The sequence below is a fragment of the Sparus aurata genome, chromosome 14 (genome assembly GCF_900880675.1).
Source record: "Sparus aurata chromosome 14, fSpaAur1.1, whole genome shotgun sequence".
Classification (NCBI taxonomy): domain Eukaryota; kingdom Metazoa; phylum Chordata; class Actinopteri; order Spariformes; family Sparidae; genus Sparus; species Sparus aurata.
Genome location: NC_044200.1, coordinates 19,406,205 through 19,428,253, shown reverse-complemented (window position 1 = coordinate 19,428,253; position 22,049 = coordinate 19,406,205). Strand labels below are relative to the sequence as shown.

At 44.6% G+C, this 22,049-nt stretch overlaps 2 protein-coding genes across 15 annotated transcripts in view; one reads left to right on the top strand and one right to left on the bottom strand.

Annotated features, from left to right (window-relative positions):
- Positions 1 to 15,899, top strand: part of acss3 (acyl-CoA synthetase short chain family member 3) — a 44,880-nt gene extending 28,981 nt beyond the window's left edge. The window contains exons 10-16 of one of the 2 annotated variants that reach the window (XM_030439573.1): positions 10,290 to 10,385; positions 10,645 to 10,708; positions 12,209 to 12,290; positions 12,612 to 12,734; positions 13,079 to 13,178; positions 13,320 to 13,495; positions 14,482 to 15,899. In XM_030439573.1, the coding sequence (XP_030295433.1) occupies positions 10,290 to 10,385; positions 10,645 to 10,708; positions 12,209 to 12,290; positions 12,612 to 12,734; positions 13,079 to 13,178; positions 13,320 to 13,495; positions 14,482 to 14,565 (725 nt within the window). In that variant the 3' untranslated portion in view covers positions 14,566 to 15,899. The remainder of the gene's footprint in view (positions 1 to 10,289; positions 10,386 to 10,644; positions 10,709 to 12,208; positions 12,291 to 12,611; positions 12,735 to 13,078; positions 13,179 to 13,319; positions 13,496 to 14,481) is intronic. The other variant, XM_030439572.1, reaches the window with a different exon arrangement.
- Positions 15,900 to 16,666: 767 nt separating this feature from the next.
- ppfia2 (PTPRF interacting protein alpha 2) overlaps positions 16,667 to 22,049 on the bottom strand; it is a 180,175-nt gene continuing 174,792 nt past the window's right edge. For 10 of the 13 annotated variants that reach the window (XR_003986675.1, XM_030439561.1, XM_030439571.1 and 7 more), the window contains 2 exons: positions 21,540 to 21,634; positions 16,667 to 17,438 (listed from right to left, as the gene is read on the bottom strand). Coding sequence is in view for 12 of the 13 variants with exons in the window: in XM_030439561.1 (XP_030295421.1) it covers positions 21,576 to 21,634 (59 nt within the window). In the remaining variant the exon portion in view is untranslated. The remainder of the gene's footprint in view (positions 17,439 to 21,539; positions 21,635 to 22,049) is intronic. The other 3 variants (XM_030439560.1, XM_030439565.1, XM_030439563.1) reach the window with 2 other exon arrangements.

Sequence of the window (22,049 nt, the reverse complement as noted above, 5' to 3'; positions counted from 1 at the left end):
GTGGGGGGGGTGATGATGAAGGTTGCTGATGTCACTGGTGTTGCCTGGCAACAAATGTGTGTTTCCAGTTGGCAGGGTTCGGCTGCCTCACCAGTGAGTGGTGGTGGATGGACTTACAGTAGTTGTTTTATGGGTTTGTCTCTGTCTGTTTGTCTTTGTTTCTCCGACTCTCTCAGACAGACAACAGATGCCTTTTGTACACAGAGCGGAATTAGCTCTAAAAAGTGAACTGGACCTTCTCAGAGCGCCTGTCTTGTCAAATAAATTGTAGCACTGACAATTCCTCCCCGCCGGCCTTTGCCAAATGCATTGCTGGCACCGATTTGTTTTCCACACATCCTCCTCCTCCTCCTGGAGTCGGAGCGCTCAGAGGGTCAGCGAACGGCAGTTTTACAGCCTCCTTGAAAACGCTTTCCTCACGCTGAAGCAAAACAGAGGCTTTAACTGCCCGGCATTCACTAACTCAGCACATAGACAGCAATACACGGGGTCAGGGGTTAAGAAGGACTCTTAACCTGAAACCAGAAAGCTCAGCAGGAATACTTACAGGACTATTAGCTCTGCGGCGTTGATTTAAATCAGAGCACACAATCCCCCTGCAGGATATCTTTTCACAGGAAGCTGCTCAGCGGTCAGATTATTAATGCGTTGGTTGTAACCCTGTCATGCCCCGAGTCTGTGGAGCTTCTTCAAGAGAAAAAAAAAGGAAAATAACTGATTTAAAAGAACTGCGTTTTGCATCGTTATGACATCACATCGTGCAATAAACAGTGAACAGGTCAGGTTTTCTGTTGAGTCATAGGCAGACTATTGTTGGTATTTGACAACCTTGTAACGTGACTCGACAATCAACAAGCTTTCTCCAGAATTGTTTACTCCACCTTAAATTGAGCAACCTGTAAGATATGGCCACACTTGTAGTTTAAAACATTACAAGTGATGTCTACTACAAATATGTCTACTAGTGTTGTCCTCTCTAATACCAGTTTGCAACGTAAGCGGCTTTAGTCCAATAGTCCCCTTTAGTTTCAGTCGGGAAATTTCAAAGTGGTGAGTTTGCTACATCGCGATACAGTCTTGTTTTGTCTTTCTGCAATCACCTCTTTTGGACAAAATAAATCCTAATTTCACTGAATATTTATAAATTGTTTGGATCCCACGTTCCGTAGAGTCCAGGTCAGAGGCGCTGTAAATCGCCTCCATACCTTATCTTCCATCTTCAAACTGGCATCCTTTGGTCGCAGCCTGGGGTCCAACTGAAATCTCTACGAGTCCAGTCGACAGAGCCCTGTTGCTCGCGGTGACTCCGCCCTGTCTTCTGAGGTGATGGTGGAGTCCAATATCCATCAGCTAAAAGGGGCTAGCTGAGCGACTCGCTAATGGGAGCTAGATGCTACAGCCAAAGACGGATACAGCAAAGAGTAGCACGTCCAGTAAAGTGAGAAGGAGTTATCCGTTGTGCTGCCCCCTATATTTCTGGAGTTACATTTTTGTCCTTCTCTGTTGTAATTTGTTTTGTTAAATTTATAAGCTAAAAAGATAAAAAGAGCCAGTCAAGTTCCTCCCTCGCCTTATTTGTATTCTTTCCCACCACTCGTCTCCACACAGGCAGGTCCCTCAGCTTCTTCTTTAAAAAAAAAACCCAAATCAGAATACATTTAAATTCAGTGAAATAATGCCTGAGTCATGTCACCCTTGTGCTCTGTTGCCCACCTTTGGGAGCTGCGTGGGAGCTTTGGCTTTGTGCCTCATGTCATTCAACACCTCGCAAACAAAAAAATAAAAAAGCTGCTGTCTCTTACTCTGTCTCATTACATTGCTGCAGAGACAGTAGCGCCGACGCCGCGGCTCCTGTAATTACATCTCCGAGAGCCGAGGTGTCACGCTGGGGACCGCCGTCATCGGGTCTCCAACCCTGGGAATTCGTCTAGCGTTCTTTCCAAGCCATTGTAACATTTGTCTGCCGAGGTTTCTAAGGCACAAGATGGGAGCCTTTCATTAGCAAGTTAAGTAGTGAATTTGTATGCATAAACTTAGCTCTGAGCAAATGAGCCGAGCTGTCTGAAAAGTGATAAGGGAGGCAATGTTTTTAGCTGATGGAATGAAATTATCCCTTGAAGAGTGCTGGTAGTAAAAAGGAGTGTGTGTGTGTGTGTGTGCACATGTTTCACATGACTGCATATCTTGCTTTCAAGTGTCTCTTCGGTGGGCGGCATCTCCAACCTTTTCCGATAGCTGCAGCCCACTCGGATCCCCCACGCATTTTTACTTTCTCCCTCTCTCCGTTTTTTGTGCTCTCGTTATTTTTCTTCATCTTAACATGCAGCCCAATCAGAGACGCTTGGCCGACCAACCATCGGGATCTGTCTTGTTTTTCGTTCTCATCAGCAGACTGCCGTTGATAGTTTTAGTCTGAGCTGTTTCAAGTTGTATTGTTCAACACTCCAGGCAGAACTAATCCCGCAGGTTCTCGAGTCAGATTTGTTCGTCAGTCATTTTTTCGAAAAACCCCACGCTTTATTTATGATCTCTTGTTTCAAATGCTCGCAGTGTTTTCCTTCCACTACCATTTTATTTAAGGTTGAGGAATTCTTGGTCTTCTTTTTCTCTGTCTGAAGCGAGCGAAATATAGATTTTTTTTTTGTTTTGTTTTGTTTTGTAGGCCAGGTGGCTTGCAATCTTTTTTTTCGATTTTTGTCCGTTCTGATCATGTTCTTCCTTGTTGATGGAGGCTCTCAGACAATATTCCAGGTGCTGTATCGTAGGAAACTGGACGCGCAAAGTCAAATATGTCGAGACAAATCTGATACAATACAGCACCTGGAATCGTCTTCCTTCCCCTCGACGTCCTGAGTTGAACATCTTGTTTAACTCCAGACTGAGTGAACCCAGCCACAACACATCACCTGCTGTGCATATGTACTTAAAGCGACCCTTTGGCTACGTCTGACAGGGTTGTTACTTACACAACACACATTTAAGTGACAAGCGATTTTCACCAGATGTTCCTGTTACGAGCCAAAGAACTCAATGCTATACTCTTGAACAAGGTCTTGTTTCTTATATTCTCTTAGGTCTCCCGTGCACGACATGGATTCTTGTACAAAAACATAATTCGTACTGCAGAAGTGGGTTAGATTGACATTGGTGCTGTGACACACCTGGACACAGTCTACCCCAGGAGATCATACAGCCGAGGTAGAGAACCCCATAGTCCTCTATTACAGTAACCAGGAGGAGGCTGATAAGAGATGGTGCAAGATTGGAGCACATACAGAACACCTTGCACAATCAATACTGGTCTCATCCTGCGTTGACGTTGATGCAAATGTCTTTGTATAGATTTGTCCCAAACTGAGCGATTTTACAGAAACTTGGAGTTCAACTCGACAGCCCTGTTTACAAAATCGCTGATTTACACGAAATGTCAAGCTCCGGATAATCTGACAGCTTGGAAGGAGCTTTGTTTATGGCAAGAAAATATGCCACGAAAAAGAGAAATGAGATTTCACAATGAGCTGATACACCTTGGCATCCGCAGGCGGTGCGTCAGTGGCACAACTCCCCCAGACTAGAGAAGTTCTCGAGCAGCATGTTTTCAGAGCAATGTGTCAGACAGCAGTGCGGCACCGTAGTCGTCTTCCAAAGGCACTTCCCTGCAGTCCCACCGGAGAAGGGGCCGGACAGTCGGAGAAGACGGATCCGTTGAGGCCAAATTGTTCCAGAAAGCCGAGCTCGGAGCTACACCGCAGTGACGGCAGTAAAACACCAGTGGCTTGCCGGTGTGTCACAGAGGAAAGTGTGGATGAGTGACATGCTGCATATAAATAAAAAAAATGGGAAAAGCAAGAAATAAATATACCAGGGATTGTTTGTGTCGGTATGGGTGTTGTATAGTCATACTTGGAAGTTTACTTTGGCAGATTTCCATTAAACTTTTGGTGAGGATCCAGATAAAGTTACGTTCCCACAGACAGACGAGGCGTTTTTCATAATTTTTGTTCTCAGGGAATACAGTGCCTTCAATCCAAAGCGCCTCAGCTTTTCACAGACACACCTTTTTGCCAATGAAAGTTTAGGGGGTTGGACGCAGCCAGAGCCGGGGATCAAACCACCGACCTTCCACCACCGCCCCGAATATGCCTACTGTCACACCCAATGTGGGATCAGTCAAAGCTTGCATATTGAAATCACATGATTTCAGGTCATGGATCCAGTAACAGGAATCTGGAAACGGCATCGGATGTAGCGCCTGGTTAACTTGAACAGAGATAAAATTATTTAATCCTGCAGCTCCTCTAGACTCTTCAAATGTTATCGGACTCAAATTCTGATTGTGAAAGAGTCATTGGGGGGGTTTTGGCTTTGTGTCCTGGGGGCTTGGTTAAGGGAACATTATCTGCCATTTGTCTTCCTCCTCCTTCTATTTGGTGCCAAAGTATCTCTTTCCGAAGAGAAAATGAAAAGCGTGTCCTTTGTTCTATCTCCAGTAGGAGTGTCTCAGGAGCTTAAGCACTTCTGGTTGCCTATAATTTAAAGCCCAATTAGGAGAAGGGACGCACACACCTGTCATCAGGCAGCAGGTGCAGGCAACAGCATCCACCTGACACCTAATTTAAATGTTTCGACGGAGCAGCCACACTCAGACGTGAGAGTCAGCCGGTTAATTGCTCGCTTTCTATCCGAATTTTTCACACTCGTTTATAAATATTAAGAAATCGGCACATTTTCCGCTGTGTTTTTTGGCTCGCGGCCCGGGATGTTGGATCTCAGAGGTCGAGCAAAAAGGAGGAGAGGGAGGCGCACTCATCACTCTGATGCAGTCATTTTATGTCAGCATGTACTGCATTGTCACAAAATGCTTTTATTGGAGTTATAACCGCTCCTCCTCCTTCAAGTTTCATATCCTACGCCTGGTCGGTCCCACCCTTCACCCTGTGGCCAGCATCCTCTAGTGACCCTGTGCTCCTCACGTGTCGGTTTTATGTGATCTTGTGTACTGACGACAGGGTAAAGGTCGTGTGAGAGGAAAGCAGTTTTTTTGGGGGGGGGAGTTGCAGAGAAAAAAAACAGCTGAACAGCAGTTCTCCACCCGAAGCCGCTCGTAATGAGCGCGGCTGTTCGATGGCAACTTTCTCAGCTGGAAGGAGACGCCACCGTATCGCCCGTCCCGCTCTCCCGATGCATCCTCCGACAGCCCTCCCTCCCCCTCAACCGATTCATCACACTCAAAATGCCTCTCGCCGGCCAGGCTCATCTCCAGCAGGTCGAAGGAAGATTGATTTGTTTGTGTTTGGAGGCAAAGGGAGTGCGAGGGGAGCGAGCGGGAGCCAAAAGAAAAGGAAAAGACAAGAGGCGGGAGTCGGGGAAGACTGATACCGAGGTGTGTGTTTGCGTTCGTGTGTATCACCGAGTCACGCCGGCAGTCAGACAGACAAGCAGATAGACATCCACGCGGCGCGAGTGTCTGCTTGTTTGTGCGTGATCGAGACGTGCTCGCAGACGATGGTTTCAATCCCCCCCTCTAGCTTTCACTCAGCTGTCTCAGCTTGTGCCGTCTACCTGTCCTACCTGGCATATTTAATCTCCTTTCTCTGCACTACGTGAACAGAATAGTAGCAGTGGAAGTGTTTCGTCGGTTTCACCCCAAGTTGTTTAAGGGATAGTAGTGGAAAACATAAAAAAATCAACTATAGGTATCAGCAGAATGTGAAGAAATGTAATGACATAATGATATCTTTGTATTGTGTCGCAGAGGTATCTACTGAAGTTGGCATGCTAACCAGCCAGCTCCCTTTTCCGAATTGCTAGCTGCACGGCTAACTGAGCTAACAAGCTAACAGCAACGAGAGTTAGCATCAGGTAGCGGCTGAATATGCGTTCATGTGCTGTCGAAATTATCGGGAAATGTTTTTCCGACTGGGAAAATTCCCGTGAACGCCCTCTGAAGTCGGAACAACAGTTTGGAATATTTTGGTACAAGAGTTGCTGAGCTATATGATGCCAAAACATGGCGGTGGCAAGTAAACATTGAGTTGAGTAGACAGTTTTAGTTTTTACACCTGACATAATGCACATTAACACACCAAAGTCAGAATAACGAGCTTGGGTAATGGGACCATCCGAGAAGCACCTGAATGCAGCATAATCTGCTGATGTGCTGCCCCCTATTTGTTGTATCAGGGTATGAATTTGACTGGTGGCCAATTCTTACATATTGCATCTTTTAAATAGACACAATTCTGGACAAATATCCCAGTTGGATGAGATTTGGATGGTAGATGCTGTTGGGTTATTTCAGCGGGGAGATTATACGTTGAGGGTGTTTGTCAAATTTCAACATCAACAGGGACAGAATCAGACATTTGAATAAATAATAGAATAAAAGTCCTCCTCAGTCGGCTGCCGGCCCCTGCAGCATGTTGATAAACCTTTCAAAATGCCAGACTGTCAGAAATGTTTCCAGGTAAGCAACACTTTTTAATCATTTCTGTGTCTGTTCCCACTGGCAACACCTGCTGTGTTAGCCGCTATTATGCCTTTGTACTGTAGCAGTTCGTCGGTCTTTGAGTTATTTACCTGTCAGCTTATCATCGTTAATGTTAGATGTGAGGACACAATTTTTGTGGCGATGCGGCTAATTATCACTGAGATATCTTCCCTTTTTGAAAAGGGTTCAATTTCATGCCTGAAAGCTGCACAGCCAGTCTTCCAGTATGCCTTGTAAAATGTCAAGGTCCAATTATATTGTCCTTTTTCATTTGGGGTTTTGAATTTACTCGCCGGGCCTGAACCGCCGCCAGCGAGCCCCGGCTCCTGCTGTAAACAGCCAAGTTTAAACACTCCACTCAGGCTGACACGGTTCGGCGGTTGTGTTGGGCCCTAATCGACGTGCAATTCAGCGGAGCTTTTAAAGGGCCCTTATGGCGTTCTTCAGAGTCAGACCCATATATTAGTTTCCCAATAATGGCTCATTATGTAGAAGTGGATGAGATGATGTCATCCGGGTCCTAGAGCCGTCATCCTCCTTTTGCACAAAATACTGATTATATAAAACTAAAAAGTATCAATACTGACCTTGCTGCAGTGTTTGCCCTTGCTCTAGTTCCTTTCAGATTATATGGCGGCCATAAATGTTACAGTCCAAGGTGTAGTGTGCTGCTGAACACCTGAGGCGAAAGAGAAGGGAGCGATTGGTCGACATGGGGTCTGTCATCACTCTGTCCTGACCCTGCTCTCTGATCAGGTAGCGGTGCGACTCAAAGCCCCCCTGAAGACATGAAGAGTCTTTTTTTTTTATCATCAGAGCTGAATGCTGTCTCAGCTGACAGCGACAGCCTTTGAACCCTGCAGGGAGCGGCTAACCTGCCACTGATGAATGAGGCCGTACGTGGTTGGCAGTTCAGAGGCCACTGTGGTTGGTGTCAAACCTCCTCCTCCTCCTCCTCCTCCTCCTCCTCCCTTTCTTCATTTGATAACTCAACCACCAGCAACCTCCTGCCCCCCCGGCTCATGCCTTTGAAGCCTGCTGTGTTGGAGTCTGACGCTGGTCCGTAGCTGTTTGCACTTGTCTGAAAAGTAGCAGAGGGAAGGGGAAGTCCAAATCCACTTGAATTGAAAGAAACGGGACTTTGACAAGATGCTGGGATTGATTTTGTCTTGCTGCATGTTGACCTCTTCTTACCTTAGAGGTACTTCACGATCTGAACATCCTGTTCCGTCTCTCTGCTGGGATCTCACACTCCTCAGACAGACACACACTGCATCCAGCATATTGCAACATAAAGGGATCTTTAAGGAGCTTTTGACCAGCGGTTCTATTGGTTTTATGATGAGCGACAGATGGCGGCGATAAACTGTTTAACATGAATGTAAAGGATAAGGGATGCGCGGTTGCTTTGTGGAGATGGCAATGCATTCGACGCGTTTGTTATCGAGCACTTCAGCAAGGAACACCAAACGTAAACACAAGAAAACTCCACGGGGCACTCTTAACTTAACGACCCCAATTCCCAAAAAACATCGGGACGCCGCTTTAAAAGTAAATCAAAGCAGAATGCAATCATTTGGAAATTAGCTGTGTTAGCAGACCGCAGTTTCACAAAGCGATGAATCTCAACACAGCCTTGCTTGAGAACGACTGAGCCTTTCGACGGTAGCCGTTTCATTCTCGATCGCGCTACTATCACCTGTTACTAATACCTCTTTTAGACTGGACAACCCCATTAACACCCATTAACATCATTTGTCTTTCTTGAGTTAAAATCGACTGTCACTCTTGCTCCAGTGGTTACGGACAGCTCTGATCAGCTGTGATGAAGATACATCTCTCGGGTGGACACGCTAATGCACGCCCCGAGGCTCGGTTATGATCCGCGTAGAGTTCAAGGACGCTGGATTGATCAAATGTTTACATCCGTTCCCTTTCGAGCAGCGCCACAACATCGTTCAGTCAGCACTGAGTTCGAAAGAGCGACTAAAAATGAAAGATTTGAAAATTACACTATACTTACCGGCTGCCTGATGGGTACTGCACATGTGCAACTCTCAACAGAGATGAGAAAGAAGCGAGATGTCTCACTCTTAAGCAACTTCCATCATCATCTGTTTTTACCAGTGCATTCGTCCACTTTGAAGGGGAAAGAATCAGTCGCCTATCTTTTGCTTACCTGGTTTCAAAAAACCTGCACATACATGCTTATGTGGGTGCAAAATGGTACAATCGATCAGTTTACCTGTGGAATTTTCCTAACAGTTGTTTTTTGAGCATTTCCAAATTCTCTCAATTTTTCCCAACCTGTTGCTGGCATCAAATTCAACGTTGAACATTAAATATATCGTCTTTGTCCTGTCTGCAGTTGAGTATACGTCGAAAAAGGATGAAAAAGACGATTACATACTGTTTAATGTTTCACACGATGGCCCAACTTTTTTAAAAAACGGCTTCTAGTTGTAACATTGGTCTCATGCTGGTGAGGAGTTTCTCACTGCAGCCTGGTCTCTCTGCCTGGAGCTGACAGGTGTGCAACCCCGCTGAAGTCCTCTGCCGCCGGCGCTCCCCCCTCAAGGTTTAATGAGGCGCCTGAGCTGCCTTTTTCTGCACGTCGCCGCTGTATCGACGGAGCTGTCATTTGCATAGCCGGCCTTCAGGCTCCGACGTTGCGTCGCTGGCCTTTGCCCCTCTCGGAGGACGAGCCTGCTCTTCCAGCAGCTCTGCCACCGACTGCGTATTTCTGCAGAATGCATGATTGAAGCGGCTTCCCTCGCCTCACCCGCCCTCCCCTCCCTTTCCCCTGTGCAATAACTGATGCCATTTTTTTCTTTATTTTTAGTGCACCTTGCTGCATACATTAGCATACTAACAGGGGGGAGAATGCCATGACACTCGTGGCCACAATAACTCAGGAAGAACACATGACAGGAGCATCGCATTTACAGCGCGACGCCCTCCCTATAGGCTCGATGATGTGATTACCTTTCCGGAGGCTCGCTTGTGCATAAATTAGCACGTGAGTGAAGGAAAAAAATGGGAGCGTGTTGGATCATTTTAGCCGCCTCTTGTTTGTAAACTGCGTCGGTGTCATGAGTGTCAGACGGCCGGTTGTTCCCAGGATGTAGATGAGGAGATGAGCGGATAGACAGGTGTAGAAGATTATGGCAGAGTAGAAAAACGATTGAAATCATCACGTTTTAAAGGTCGTTTCCTGCCGTCTGTCACATGTTGTGCGCGCGCTGGTTGAGACATCAGTTCAGTAAAACTCTTTGGATGGGGGGGAAAATGAACAAAACGAGGGACAGATGGAAGCACTCAGCCGCGTCTTTGTTCTCTTATTTACGCCGAGGAACAAGACGAACACCCAGCGACAAAACAAGTGTTTTTCCGAGACAGCTTGCTGAACTCGCGGCTCGTCTGCCGCTGTGTGATTTCTGATGTAATCCCGCTTACTGAGCCGGATCGATCGTGTTATTCGTCCTCCGGCTGTGCGGGCCATGACAAACAGGCGAGACTCTGCTGGAAGTGGAGCACAGCCGGGTTGGGGGACGGAGTCGGGGGTGAGCCCACAGGAGCTGTCATAGTTCTGTCTTATGTAGGTTAATGCTGCTCACAGAGGCAACCGCACAAGCTCTTTGTGTAAGGAGGCGGGAAAGTCCAAAAAACACGGCGGCTGTGTCAGAATTTTAGCGTCACACCAGACGTTCGAGGCCCTTGTGCTTTCACCAAAACATCAAAGGTCTCCCACACAGACATGAGTCCTCATGCTCCTCTTTTTCTGCCTCTCTCTCATCAGAAACCGGCTCAGCCATCACCTCCTCGTGCATCGGGCTGGGGAACTCGCTCGCGCCACCTGCAGGTCAGGCTGGAAAACCCGTTCCAGGGTACAACGGTAAGCGCCTGCAAACTGTAGATCCACATTTTCTTGTGTTTTGATTCTTTGCTTTGCCATTGTTTTAACGCTCTCAGTCAAAATTGCCTCCCTGCAGTTCAACAAACGGCGAAATACCAAAAAAAAACAGGAGTGTGTAAATCTGAGCAGCTGCTCGCAATCCCCTGCAGGGTGTTTAAATATCATTGCTTTTCAAGTTTGCCGGTGGGTGAAGCGCCGCCTCTGAATATGAATTGCCTGCTCTTCCCCTCTCCACCAGTCACGGTGATCGATGATGACATGCGGCAGGTGAAGCCGAGGACCCTGGGAAATATTGTGGTGAGGTAAGCCGAGTGGGTTTTTGTTCACAGCCGTGTGAAGCGGCTCGGCCGTCGCTTTACCTTCCGCCTGACGTTTGAAATGTGACATAAACTCTTAACGTTTTAACCATTAATCTTAATAATGACACTACAAGGAGATTCACTCCTCTCTGTTGTTGGGTTGAGAAGAAAACCTGTGTGTTTGCTCGACTTCCTCAAAAGCTCCCGCAGCCCTATGAGCAGCCTTATCTCCTGTATCTCTTATCACTCTCCAACTCCCATTTCTCCGCCCTATGTCGCTGCTGGTATTGACTCGGCGCCAGACGATGGGGATTTCCAAGGAATTCACATGTACAGAGCGTTCAGGGACAGCGGCAGGTGCGGCACGGCCGTGTGGCTGCACTTGCACTCACTAACCCTACCCTCCATAAAATCATTATCTGTATTTGCATATAGGGAAGTTATTGTAGGTCGTTATGGCTTAAAGCACATTTCAGCTGACTGTACATAAACGTACCGTTGAGTTCAGACAAGCTTGAAATTGGGAGATAATGTATGTATTGAGCTAAAGATTAAGATTAATATTTTGTCTAGATGTGAAACAAGAGATTACAAGCTGCAACCCAGTGAAAAACAGGCTCAATGGGTATCACACAAAGTACAAGAAATCAATCTATGAAATACAAAAAATGTTGAATAACAAAGGAGTTGTATATCATCTTTGATTTTTAGAAGTCTGCAATTATTAACACTCACATGAAAAGTTCAATTTTTCACCTTTGAAGATATATTAAGGAGAACTGTGACTGAATTTTTGAAAATGCAAGTTTTTCTTTCGTTCGGGCAGAAAAACAAAACGTATTGTTATTAATTAACAACTGCAAACTTTCCTCAGCCGCTGTTGTAAATGGAAGACAATCTTATTCTTTTTATGAAAAAGAAAGCACTGTTTAGAAAAGGAGTTGCACATGGGCGCCAACGGTGTCACAGACACCTGGGAATTTCAAAATAAAAGCATATGTAAACCATGGCGGCGACATGAATCGATGTGTTCACTTTGCATTGGTGTTATTGGATCATTGATCATTGAATCAATATACTCTCACTCCCATTTATATCCTCACCACTATTCAACAAAAAGTGACCCCCTCATGAACCTCAGGCATAAATAAGATAGATTTTGTGCACAAGAAGCAAAATGATATTTGAAAAGAGAGCGTTTCAAAGAAGAATTCTGATTTGGACATTTAGCTTGTAGTGAAATTAATCTATGCAGAGGCATGTTGAGGGTTCAAGCTCTGGAAATGGGATCATCTCGGTCAAGCCGCCGGTCAAGACGGGGGGATTACTGCTGGTCTCTGGGTAAACAAAGACTGAGTGACTGAGCTCTCCTCTCCGCCGTGTGTGTGTCAGGAGAGGTTAAGTCCAGCAGAGTCGGTCGGGCTGTGTGTCTAGACCGTCGGCCATCTTCACATCATCTCGGCTTTATCGGGTGAAATCTGATAGAGACTTTTTCCTTTTCAGGTTACCTTTGCCACCTGGTGCAGCGCTGTCATTGTGGCAGAACAGCGAACTGTTCAAGGAGCTGTACTTCACTAAGTTCCCAGTAAGCTGCATCATCATTTCCTCACATTCTGATGTTTATTAATCATTAGATATATTTCACAGCAGACTGATTTACTCCGAGAACAGTTGTATGTCTTTAAAGTGCTGTTCAATTCTGTTGTTATGGCACTGTATCAGTAATGCTGTAGGGTTTGTGGTACAATGTGGCCCTCTGCTGTTGAACTCTTTCATTACAGAGCGACTGCTTCTGCAGCCGTTCAGACATTTGAATGGCAAAACCAAAAACAACCTCTAATGAAACGCTCATACTCAACTCATCGTAATCATTCCAATCAATCACATCTCTCTGCTCCACCCTCAGGGTTACTATGACACCATGGACGCAGGTTACGTGGATGAGGAGGGCTTCCTCTACATCATGTCTCGCTCTGATGATGTCATCAACGTGGCCGGCCACAGGCTGTCTGCTGGAGCGTTGGAGGAGGTAAGAGAGGGATGACAGATGACTTTTCTTTGTTTGTGCAGCTGGGACCACTGATTGTTTTCATTCTCGGTGAATCTGCTGATTTTTTATTTCATTTGAATGATTAATCAATTGTTTGGTTAGTTAACAAAATGTCAAAAACATGTGAAAAATGCTGTCAGAACCCAAAGTGACATCTTTAAATTAATTTGTCCAACTAATAGTCCAAAACCCCAAAACTCGTAATTTACTGTAATGAATGTCAAAGAAAAGCAGCACATTTTGCCATTAAAGTAGCTGGAACTAATAAATGTCTGACATTTGGTAATTAATTTTCTTGCGATGTATATGTTTGTCTCTTGCAGTCGGTGCTGCAGCACCCTGCCGTTGGAGACTGTGCCGTGGTGGGTCTGGACGACCCTCTGAAGGGCGTCGTTCCCTTGGCCCTGTGTGTGCTCAAAAATGGTGAGGCATGGCCGATCTACAGTGTGGCATTAGCTTATTCTATCACACATTATTTTCCTTTTACCCTCACGAAGCAAGATCAAATTCAGTATGGTTTTAAAGCTACATGTGCTCGTCGGTATCACGTCCTGTGTGCCTCAGGTGTGCAGAAAACCGAAGAGGAGATCGTCAGCGAGATGGTGAAGCTGGTCAGAGACACCATCGGACCCGTAGCCGCCTTCAGGAAAGTGCTTTTCGTCCAGGGGCTGCCGAAGACGCGCTCCGGCAAGATCCCCCGCTCCTCTTTAGCCAACCTGGTCAACGGGAAGCCCTACAAGGTACAACTCGACTCACGTTAAAAGTTAAAGTACAGCAGGATAAAAATTGCTGAGGGGAAATATTGTTTGTGCACACTTTTTTTAGTTTTTTTGTCCCCTGTGCAGAGCTTTACAGTCGCTCAGGAGACAGTAAAGCTCATTATGCAATTCAGGACTTGAGTAATGGTGGTGCATTAGTCGGTCCTGCACTCATTAAAAAAACTGAGGGCTCGTTTGGGATTTCGTCTCTTTATAGTTACTGACTCTGGTTTCTGCTGATCAGCAAGAGGGTGACAAACTCAGAGAGCAATACTGTTCAAACATTTAAAGCGAAACTCTCTCCAAAAAGCAACCGAGGCTTTATTTGGGATTGAATATGAGTCAAACCTTCAAGTAAAAGCATAATTACGACGAAAGAGGCACTTTTAAGATTTACCGTAGTTTTGGTTTTGGGCACGTTAATTTTGAACGCGAGAGCTAGGGGCAAGACATGCTAGCATCAAAATCGCTATTTTTAGAACACTAAGAAGGCTCGACACAACATGAAACTTTGCTCGTAGCATCACCAGGGTCTCTACTCATGAACAAGAGCATTGAGAACATTGTTTGTGTACACAGAGTTTATAAAAAAGAAGGTTTTTGAACTACTCACGTTAGCTGCTGCGCTCCTGCTTGTCGCTGTCATGCAGGCAAAAAGTGTCGATCCCCGAGTGCGACCTGACAGGCACACTTGAGTAGCGGTTCACCATTACTCTCCTGCCTGTCAGGTCGCACTCGGGGATCGACACTTTTTGTCTGGCAACTACGGTAAATCTTAAAAGTGCCTCTTTCGTCATAATTATGCTTTTACACGAAGGTTTGACTCATATTCAATCCCAAATAAAGCCTCGGTTGCTTTTTGGCGAGAGTTTCGCTTTAAGGTTTCCGTAGATACACACACAGCAAGTTTTTGCCGCATTAATTTCGTTTTCAATGAGATTTTTGTTGCTTTTTTCCCCCCCTTGCAGATCACTCCGACCATCGAGGACCCAGAAGTGTTCAAAGACATCGAGCTGCAGGTAGAAAAAGCCCTGAGACCTCCCGGAGCCTGAACGCATCAGCTGATAATAACAGGAGAAAACTGAAGGGTTGGATCAAGTACGCGCAACGGGAGCAACTTTTTAAGTACTGGCTCTGAACTTTAGACTAGGAGTAGACGTAAGATGAATGATTAGTCTTCTTCGAAGTGGAGCTGGAGGAAGGCGCTGACTTTGAGGCGTTCTCTCCTCGCTCTTTATGAACTGTGAGAAAACAATGAAGCGAGGTAGTAGAGGAACATTTAACCCCGGATCAAAATACATTCTCTTACCTGTGGCTCTATTTTATCCATCTAGATTGTTTTTTGGTGAGTTGTCGCATTTTGGAGGTATCATCCGTAGAGTAATCCGCCATCTCCTGGAGTGGCATTCGGCCTGGTGAAGCTCAAAGCAACGATGAAAAATGTTGGAAAACAAAAAAAATCGCGGATGACTTTTTCTAACAGTCATGACTCGATTACTCAAGACAATCCGCAGAGCTCGTCGTGAGCAGTTTCATGTACAGTAGGGACTATTTTCTGTCCGTATCACCACGCAGAAGCCTCTTATACACGAGTAGATGCACGCTTCCTTGTGTGCAGCGGTACGGCTGGAAAGTAGATCCAACATGGGACTGCTCCCGACAACATCCGTGGATTATCTTGAGTAACTGAGTCGCGATTTCTGGAAAGAGACATCGCTGTTGTAGTTTTTGAATGTATATTTTGGGGCTTTACGAGCCCCACAAGCCACGTGCCATCTACTACTAGTTTAATTGTTTTCTAGAAAAGGTGGAGAAATGTCCGCCTTCTCTCAAATACAATTAAACTCGGTGGCAAGTGATCCTGATAAAAACAAATGTAATAGTCAGTTTATATTTCCTTAAATGTGACATTTAAGTGACGAACAGTTGTATGGTGCGATTTGAGCGAAGGCTGGCGTCGCCTCACCGCGAGCATGTACAGCTACGTTACGTTATGTATATGTAGTGAGTTGCTTACGTACCATACAGTCCCGGCGTTTCCCTCTGTGTGGGAGCTGTCCTACACTGCACACTGATAACAAGCAAGTAGCGTTCAAGATCTGAGTCAACGAACTATTAACCTCGAGTCATTTAAAGTGTGATGTGTCCAAACTGTTGTGCACAGAGTTAGAACAGTTTCGATGGATGAGTCGCACTACAGGGAAGAGAAAGAAATATGTATTTTTGATTTTGGGTTGAACTGTCCCTTTAATGTTTCCACTTGTAATATTGTAATTACTAACATTCTATTCTGAATAATGATGTAAAAAAAAAAGAAAAAAGCTGCTATTTTTACAAAATGGCGCCTTGGAGCAAATAAACATTTGTAATTATGAACGATGAATAATGAATACGGCTCGTTCACTGACAGTAGTTTTTTTTTTTTATTGACAATGAAAATTTTGCTTGCTCACCACTTAGTATTGACCAAAGTACAAGAATAAATAAAAAAAAAAAAATGGACACAAAATAACAAAACGATTCATTGTTCGTGCAAATCGAAAAAAAAAAAAGATGTAAAAAGAAAAAAAAAAAAAAGCGTAAGACTTCGGTTTCAGTCGTCCATCAGAAATAACTCAAAGACAGAAAACGCTGAGCGGGAGGGGGGGAGGGGCCTTACGATCGGCCACGCCCCCTTCCACCACCGGAAACTCCGACGTAAACAAAGAGTCAACAGTTACACCAATGTAAGTCACAGCAAGCAACAGGGTTTTTGTCATTAAAGGTCACCTCACTTCAACATGGTCATATACACTCTACGCACACGATGAGCTAAAGCAGTCTGTCTTTCAGTTATTTCCTCGGTTCTGTCGACGTGGTGTCTGACGGGGGGAGTTCAAGAGGGGGAGAAGGCCAGCACGGCTGAGTTGTGTTAGTTGTCCATTTTGTGTTGACGTGTTCGCCTGACAGAAAACATACAGTACAACGAGTGACAGGTTCTACGGACGACGTCCTGCTTCTTCTTCTTCTTCTTCTCCTTCCTTTTTTTAATGTGTTGTTCTCTGAGAGGAAGTTTCTTGTGCAGCTTCGGAGAGCAGCGGCGTCTTGTTTGCTTTTTTTTGTGTATGTGTCCTTGGCTACCGATTAGTCCGTTGAGTTGATGCGGTTGTATCAAAGTGCTTGTCACGTCGTCCCCGGTTGCGTCGACGCGTCCTCTCTTTTTTTTTTTTAAAAACGCTCCCGTCGGGAGTCCGTAAAGAAAAGGGATATAATGTTGATGGGGCTCAGAGTGGTTATATTTGTACGACGCCGCTGAAGGGCGGGTTTTCACACAACATCCAGACGACTCCTCTCTCTATGGTGCAGCACAGGTTCATCGTCATCATCAGCATCATCATCATCATCATCATCAGCACAATGAAAAAATAAAACCATATGTACAAAATGATCTAGGGGGCGGGGTGGGGGTGGGGGGGGTATGGAGACAGTTTAAAGAGCAGCATATATTAATCTATGGTCCACTAAATGAGGTGGCAGGGACAGTTTTTTTTGCACAAACTCTGAATATCTTTTTTTTTTTTTTATACATAGATGTGTGTGTATATATTAAAAAAATGGCATATTTATGTACAGATAAACCTACACATCTCCTGTAGAAGAAATACACAGTACGTTATGCTTCGACAAGTTACTGTACATGTAAAAGGTAGAAATGGGGACAAGGTGGGGGGGCAGCCTGCAGGACAGATTAGCACCGGCGTCTGGTGCCCGCATTGTAGGTGGGCTTGGAGGGGAGGGGAGGGGTAGGGAGTCGGGTTGGGGGAGGTAGGGAGGACAGGGAGGAGAGCAGGGCTTCTTGGCAGTGCGTGTCGTCAGAATGGTTTTGTTTCCTCGGCAGGTCGGCCCATCCAGCGGCTCCCCCAGTTATCTCCATTCAGAACTGTACCTGAGGGAAACACAACCAGGTGTTTTCAGTGAACTGCCCGGTGAAATCCGTACAGTGAGAAAAGGCTCCTAAAAAAGAAGAAGTAATCAAAGGGTTTTCGTCTTAAAGCTGGGAAGGTGACTTTGGAAGTAGTCGTATTAGTTGAGGATGCCCATATCGCCTTATTGATCTGTTGTCCAAACTGATCTAAAGTAAGAAAACACTCTGGAAACAGTTCAAATTGAGCATAATTTCATCTAGGCTGGGTATCACCAGGTTCCTCGCGATACGATACTATCACGATATTTTGCCCACGATAATATCGCAATACAGTGATTCTGCGATAATCGATATATTGCAAGAAATTTCATCCGCGATACATCACGATATCTGTGTCACTGAGGAAATTCAGGATTTATTGACTGGAATTACAAAACATTGTCAATCAATTTCACATGACTGACAGCCAAGTTAAACAAAGTATATATTGCAAAGAGGCTCTTCTTAACACACACACACACTGACCGCAACTTAAATATTATTTAATATCGATATTTGGCGCCAGTGTATCAATTACTTACCTCAAGATGAAATATTGCGATATATCGTTGTATCAATATTTTGGTACACCCCTAATTTCATCTGTAAGTTTAAACATAGTCTATAACAATGATCGGCATATTATTGAGGAGCCGTTTGGAACCTTTAATCGCATTCTTCAACAAACAAATCTTATTTTAAATGCACCTGTATGGCAGTTGATTTACAAACACGGCATCTTTCGAAACAAAACCTTACAAAATGAAAGTTAAAAACAACATTTAATGCCACAAAACTCTTCACAAAACACGCTGATCATCACGGCGGACCAGTAACGTCTCAGACGCAACAGTTCAGCTGGGTTTTTAACATTTTCTCAAACAGATTCTCTATTTTTATTTATTTTTACCAGGACGACGTGACCTTTGAATGCACATTATGTAATTTTAAAGTATAACTGACTAGTATGTATTATGCAGACTGGTAAAGTTTAATGGAACAGTCGACAAGTCTTGGCTATTGGCAATAATTGTATTAGATATAAAAATGCAGATTTTTAGAGCAGTAAAACGTGAATATTTGACATTTTTCAGCACCCTCTCAACAAGATGGATCACTGTCAGAGTAATACTTGCTGCAAATCCGATATTTTCCCTTGGAGGCAGACCAAATATCAACCTGGGCCGTTATCAATATTTTAAATACATATAGAAATGCAGCATTTTGGCTCTGATGGAGCATCTTCTCTGTCTGTAGTCACCACTCCGCTCTCACTCAATGTCCCAAATATAAGTCTCATTGTCTAAGTCTAATTGGTTACACATCACAGGTAACAGTCTGATAATTATGAAGTTATCAAATAAATATTGATGAATGAAAGTATACGGTAGCAGAAAAGAGAAATATAAAAGCATTGAATTAAGGATATCTAAAGTGCTTTATGGAGACCGATCAACAGAAAACATTACATCTGATGACTTGAAATGCATCTAAAACAATTTTACAGAGCTGGAATCATGATTTTCTGTATATTCGGGTAACGAAGTGAGAACGCTGCAGGGTTGTTGTTCTGGGCGCCTGTATGGTAATCGTGCACCGTACGTCTTAAGTTTGCGGTGTTGACATCGTGCGGCGGCGGGAAAAACAGAAGCAGTCAGCAGCCGAGGGTGAGACGGTCGAGCTGTGTGCAGCAAATAGCTCGATAAATAAAGTGAGCTTCAGTTTCTCGTACTGCACCAGAACTCAACCCTTTGCTCCATCTGAACTTTGCACCGTATTCTGCTGTGTGGGAGTACTTTAGAAGAACAAGCTGATGAAAGCGTCAGTAAGAGCCCGCAGGCTGCTCCCTGGGACGAGCACATTCTTTGGAAAACATAAAATTATGGTTATGAAGGAGTAACTCACACATACTTCTCCCCGCTGACTCCCTCCCTCCCTGCTTCTCTTTTAACTTCATCTCTTCTCTTTCACTGTTGCTCTTATTTATTTCCCTAACACTGCTATCTAACACGACAGCCCCACGGTCGCAGTGTTTTTTATCATTATTATCTGTCTGCTGTGCCTCCAGCCGTGACCTTTATTACATTCCGGAGGCTCAGAATAATACTTGTGAAGGACTCAGTGGTTTCACGGTTGCGCTCGCTGCAGAGAGATTTGGATGTTTGTTGTTGAACTGTAAAACATTTGGATGAGGCATTTTTTGGCCACTTGTGTTCTCTGGACCGACGTGAGGGCGAGCGACGAATAACTGAAACAGTTATTTTGCAGTGAGCTCTCCTTGAAGTCACACATCACCTGTTGAAGTGGCTTCTCTATCAAAGTATACGAGGGGCAAGACTGATGAATAATAAATGTACGGATTATATTACAGCATCAAATGTATTCCCCGTATTTTTACTAACTCGAGCACAAATTAGTTCATCCAAAGTGTATTTTTTTGATCATCTCTAAATCTCTAAAACAGACCCTCGAACAATTTTTATTGCTTTTAGAGACGATTTACAACCATGCATCATGTTTGAACTTTCTCTTGTTAATAATTTGGGACAGAAACTTGACAATTGATGAATTTATCGACAACTTTTAATGTATCTTCTATAATTTTGGCCGTTTGTAACCTTTCAAATTAGTAAGAAAAACCTCAGTGCCTTTGGTTGGCGTAACTTTACAAATATGATATATAATATGTATTTATGGCCATTTTATCCAGCCCTATACAAATTCCTCTAATAGACGGAGAAAGAAATGGGAATTTTCTGCGAAAAAAGGCGAAACTTTCAGCAATTAAAAGATGCAACCCTCTCCTTCTAGTTTGGAACAATTGTATTCCCTTTAAAGACAATTAATAACCATGTGTCATGTTTTAGGAAGAGAGTACTTTCTCTTGTTAAAACTTTGGGACAGAAACTTGACAACTGATGAATTTATCTTCAACTTTTTAATGTACCTTCTATAATTTTTGCCGTTTCATGGCTTCATTCAGCAGGGTTGTCAGTTGTAACCTTTCAAATTAGTAAGAAAAACCTCAGTGGCTTTGGTTGGTTTAACTTTACAAATATGATATATAATATGTATGTATGCCCATGTTATCCTGCCCTGTGCAAATTCCTCTAGTAGACAGAGAAACAAACGGGAACTTTCTGCGGAAAAAGGCGAAACTTTCGGCATTTAGACGACACAAAAAAAAAAAAATATTGGTATCGGAAGATTTGGGTGCATTTAGTGCCGTAAAATCCCTCCTCCGTTTCGTGAGATATGCGAGCAGGCTGCTGTGCTCAGGGTTTGATCGTGTGTGTTAGAGGAACATCAGGGGTTTATTCCTAGAAGCAATGTTGAGTTTGTTAAACGATGTGGGAAATTTCAAGTTGGGAGTTCAGGCCTCCAACTTTATCTTGAGCGCAGCGTGACGCAAACTAATGATTTAATAACGGCACCGTCCAGGATGCGATGGCTGCTGTATATACGGTGCTGCCAGCTGTACTGATCTCCTTCAACTTTTGATGCTAAACAAAACATCTAAAGAATAAACTGGGTGTTCTCTCTCTCTTTTGCATCTCGCTGCCACTTCATTTCTGAGAGAGGTTCAGAGAGACGGCTCCGTCAGATAGAGCGCCAAATCTACTTGTGAGAAATTACACTTTTTCTCCGTGCACCTGGCAGAACAAAGACAACAGTTGGAAGTGAAACTGGGGCGAGCTCACTTTGGAAAAAAGAAAAAAACTCACGAGGATTATTTTTAGGAGCCTTGAACGCTCGCGATCATGTAAACGAACGCGGTTAAGAACTTTGAAGCGGATCTCTAAAGCCTCGACCGTGACTCGCTCATCTTATTTTCTTTTTTTTGTTTGTTTTGGATGGACATTAAAGCGGAGATGTCAGCGTGAGAATGCCACCGCCGGTCTTCCATCGCCTCATCACAGCTACCTGGCAGAGACGCGGCGGACGCTCGCCAAGCCGATGAGACCGACAGGCTTATCTCCCCCCCTTCACTTTCGTCTGATATCTGTTTTTTTTTTATTTTTTGAGCACTTCTGAAGAAAGCTGTGTATTTGACAGAGCGAGATTCTGTGTTGGGTTACATACAGCGTACAGTTTAAGGTCCCTCTCTTCCTCCTCCACTCAGCAGGAATAGGTTCTCACCGTGGAGCTGTCCAGCCGCTGCACTGCAGAGGGTCCGACTGTAGGGGGAGACAGCGACAGAGAGAGAGATTTGACATCTGCATTTTACAGCCTCGTCCTCATCAGACGGACCCCAGAGTGAGAAGGAGGCATCCCTCCACTCGGTCGTCCTCAACGTGTCATCACAAGCAAAAAAAATTTTAAAATCCAAACACTTCTCCTCACACAAACAGAGATATTACTCGTCGAGTCGGCCCCTCAGAGGGAGGAGCCGCGTTTCACGCACTCAAAGGACGTTTTTAAAATTTTGAGTGGATTTAACACCAGCAACGAGATTTGAGTGTGTTGTGGACGTCACAGACCGGGTGGAGGGGGGGAGGGAGGAGGAGCACAGAGAGAAGAGACAGAGGAACACAGGAAGGCTGTTTCAGTGGAGCGTCTTGTTAGAGGAGAACATTGGCCGGCGCAGACGGA